Here is a 1,214-nt window from a genome sequence, read left to right as displayed (position 1 = left end):
ACACACACCTGTCTGACCCCCCAACACTTCATACACACACCTGTCTGAAACCAGAACCTCGTTTCATCCATGGGGGGCCAGGGCACCTTTGCTCTCTGAGTTTTCCAGGTGTTTCCAGGTGTTTCTTCTCACCTTACTCTCCTTCATATTCAGTCATTTTTATTCATGTCAGGTGAAGGTAAAGCTCTGTACTCTCTCTTCACAGTAACTTTATCTGTCACAATAATCAGATTACTCTCCCCTCAGTGGTCCTCTGCTCCACCCCCTGGAGGTGGTCTACCTGCTGGGCCTGCTGGGCGTGGCTGTGGCCTGTGAGGGGGTGGTCCCTCTGTCGCCGTGGAAACACAGGCTGCCGTTCCTCCCCCTGCTGGTCACCTCGGTGTACTGCTCGCTGGGCGTCTGCTGCTCCTTCCTGCGTCTCTACGCCAGCCTGCTGCGGTGCCGTGATAAACCCAAGCAGCTGTGAGGCGGCGGTGCCTCTGAGCAAGGCACCGATACCTGATTGTGTGTCCTCCATCTGACTGATGCATGCTGGGACTTCAGATGGACGACTGCACGCTCTAACACTTGATGAAGTCTGAACTCGTTGGAGCGGTGAGACATCAGTCCTGATGGTGGGTCAGAGACAACAGAACCTGCACCTGGTCCAAACTTGATCTGGACCAGAAACTGCTGGTTCTGTCCTGATCCTCCAGACTCTGACCTACAAACTGTTTGGACTTTTATATCGAAAGCTTTGGTTGTTGAGCAGCTTACAGACTTGAAGCTCCTCGTTCTGACCTCGGGTCCTCTCTGGGTCTTCAGAAAGCTTCAATAAAACAGGGACAGAGTCCTGGACCTGATCCGTTTGTCTCTGAACTCAAATAAACTTCTTCAGTTAACGAGAGCGTTGGTTGAAAAACTTTATTAAGGCATCACAACATGTGCTTTATTCAAACAGAACAAAAACTACCGTTAGCTTCGGAGCTAACGGGCAGATCACAGGACCTTCAGGACAAAATGTCCTCCTGTCCTCAAGGTTAAATGGATCTTTTGTCAGAACCAACACGTAACAAGAAGGGAACATTTCTGACGACACAGTGCCGACCGGGCCGTGTCGGTTCTCCTGTTTTGGATGAAAAGTAAAAGTGAGTTCCGCAGTGAACCAGAAGACGGAGTCCTGCAGGCCGGACCGCCGGTCCCGCAGTGAACCAGAAGACGGAGTCCTGCAGGCC

The 1,214-nt window shown here is 51.7% G+C and overlaps 1 protein-coding gene across 1 annotated transcript in view; it reads left to right on the top strand.

Annotated features, from left to right (window-relative positions):
• The window catches only part of alg8 (ALG8 alpha-1,3-glucosyltransferase), a 14,655-nt gene extending 14,178 nt beyond the window's left edge, over positions 1 to 477 (top strand). The window contains exon 13 of the mRNA XM_037687205.1: positions 247 to 477. Within this exon, the coding sequence (XP_037543133.1) occupies positions 247 to 466 (220 nt within the window). The 3' untranslated portion in view covers positions 467 to 477. The remainder of the gene's footprint in view (positions 1 to 246) is intronic.
• The last annotated feature ends 737 nt before the right edge of the window (positions 478 to 1,214 follow it).

Source organism: Nematolebias whitei, chromosome 14, assembly GCF_014905685.2.
Source record: "Nematolebias whitei isolate Nwh7 chromosome 14, NemWhi1, whole genome shotgun sequence".
Taxonomy (NCBI): domain Eukaryota; kingdom Metazoa; phylum Chordata; class Actinopteri; order Cyprinodontiformes; family Rivulidae; genus Nematolebias; species Nematolebias whitei.
Note: the sequence above shows the minus strand (reverse complement) of the source record. Positions and strands in the feature narration are given on the sequence as shown.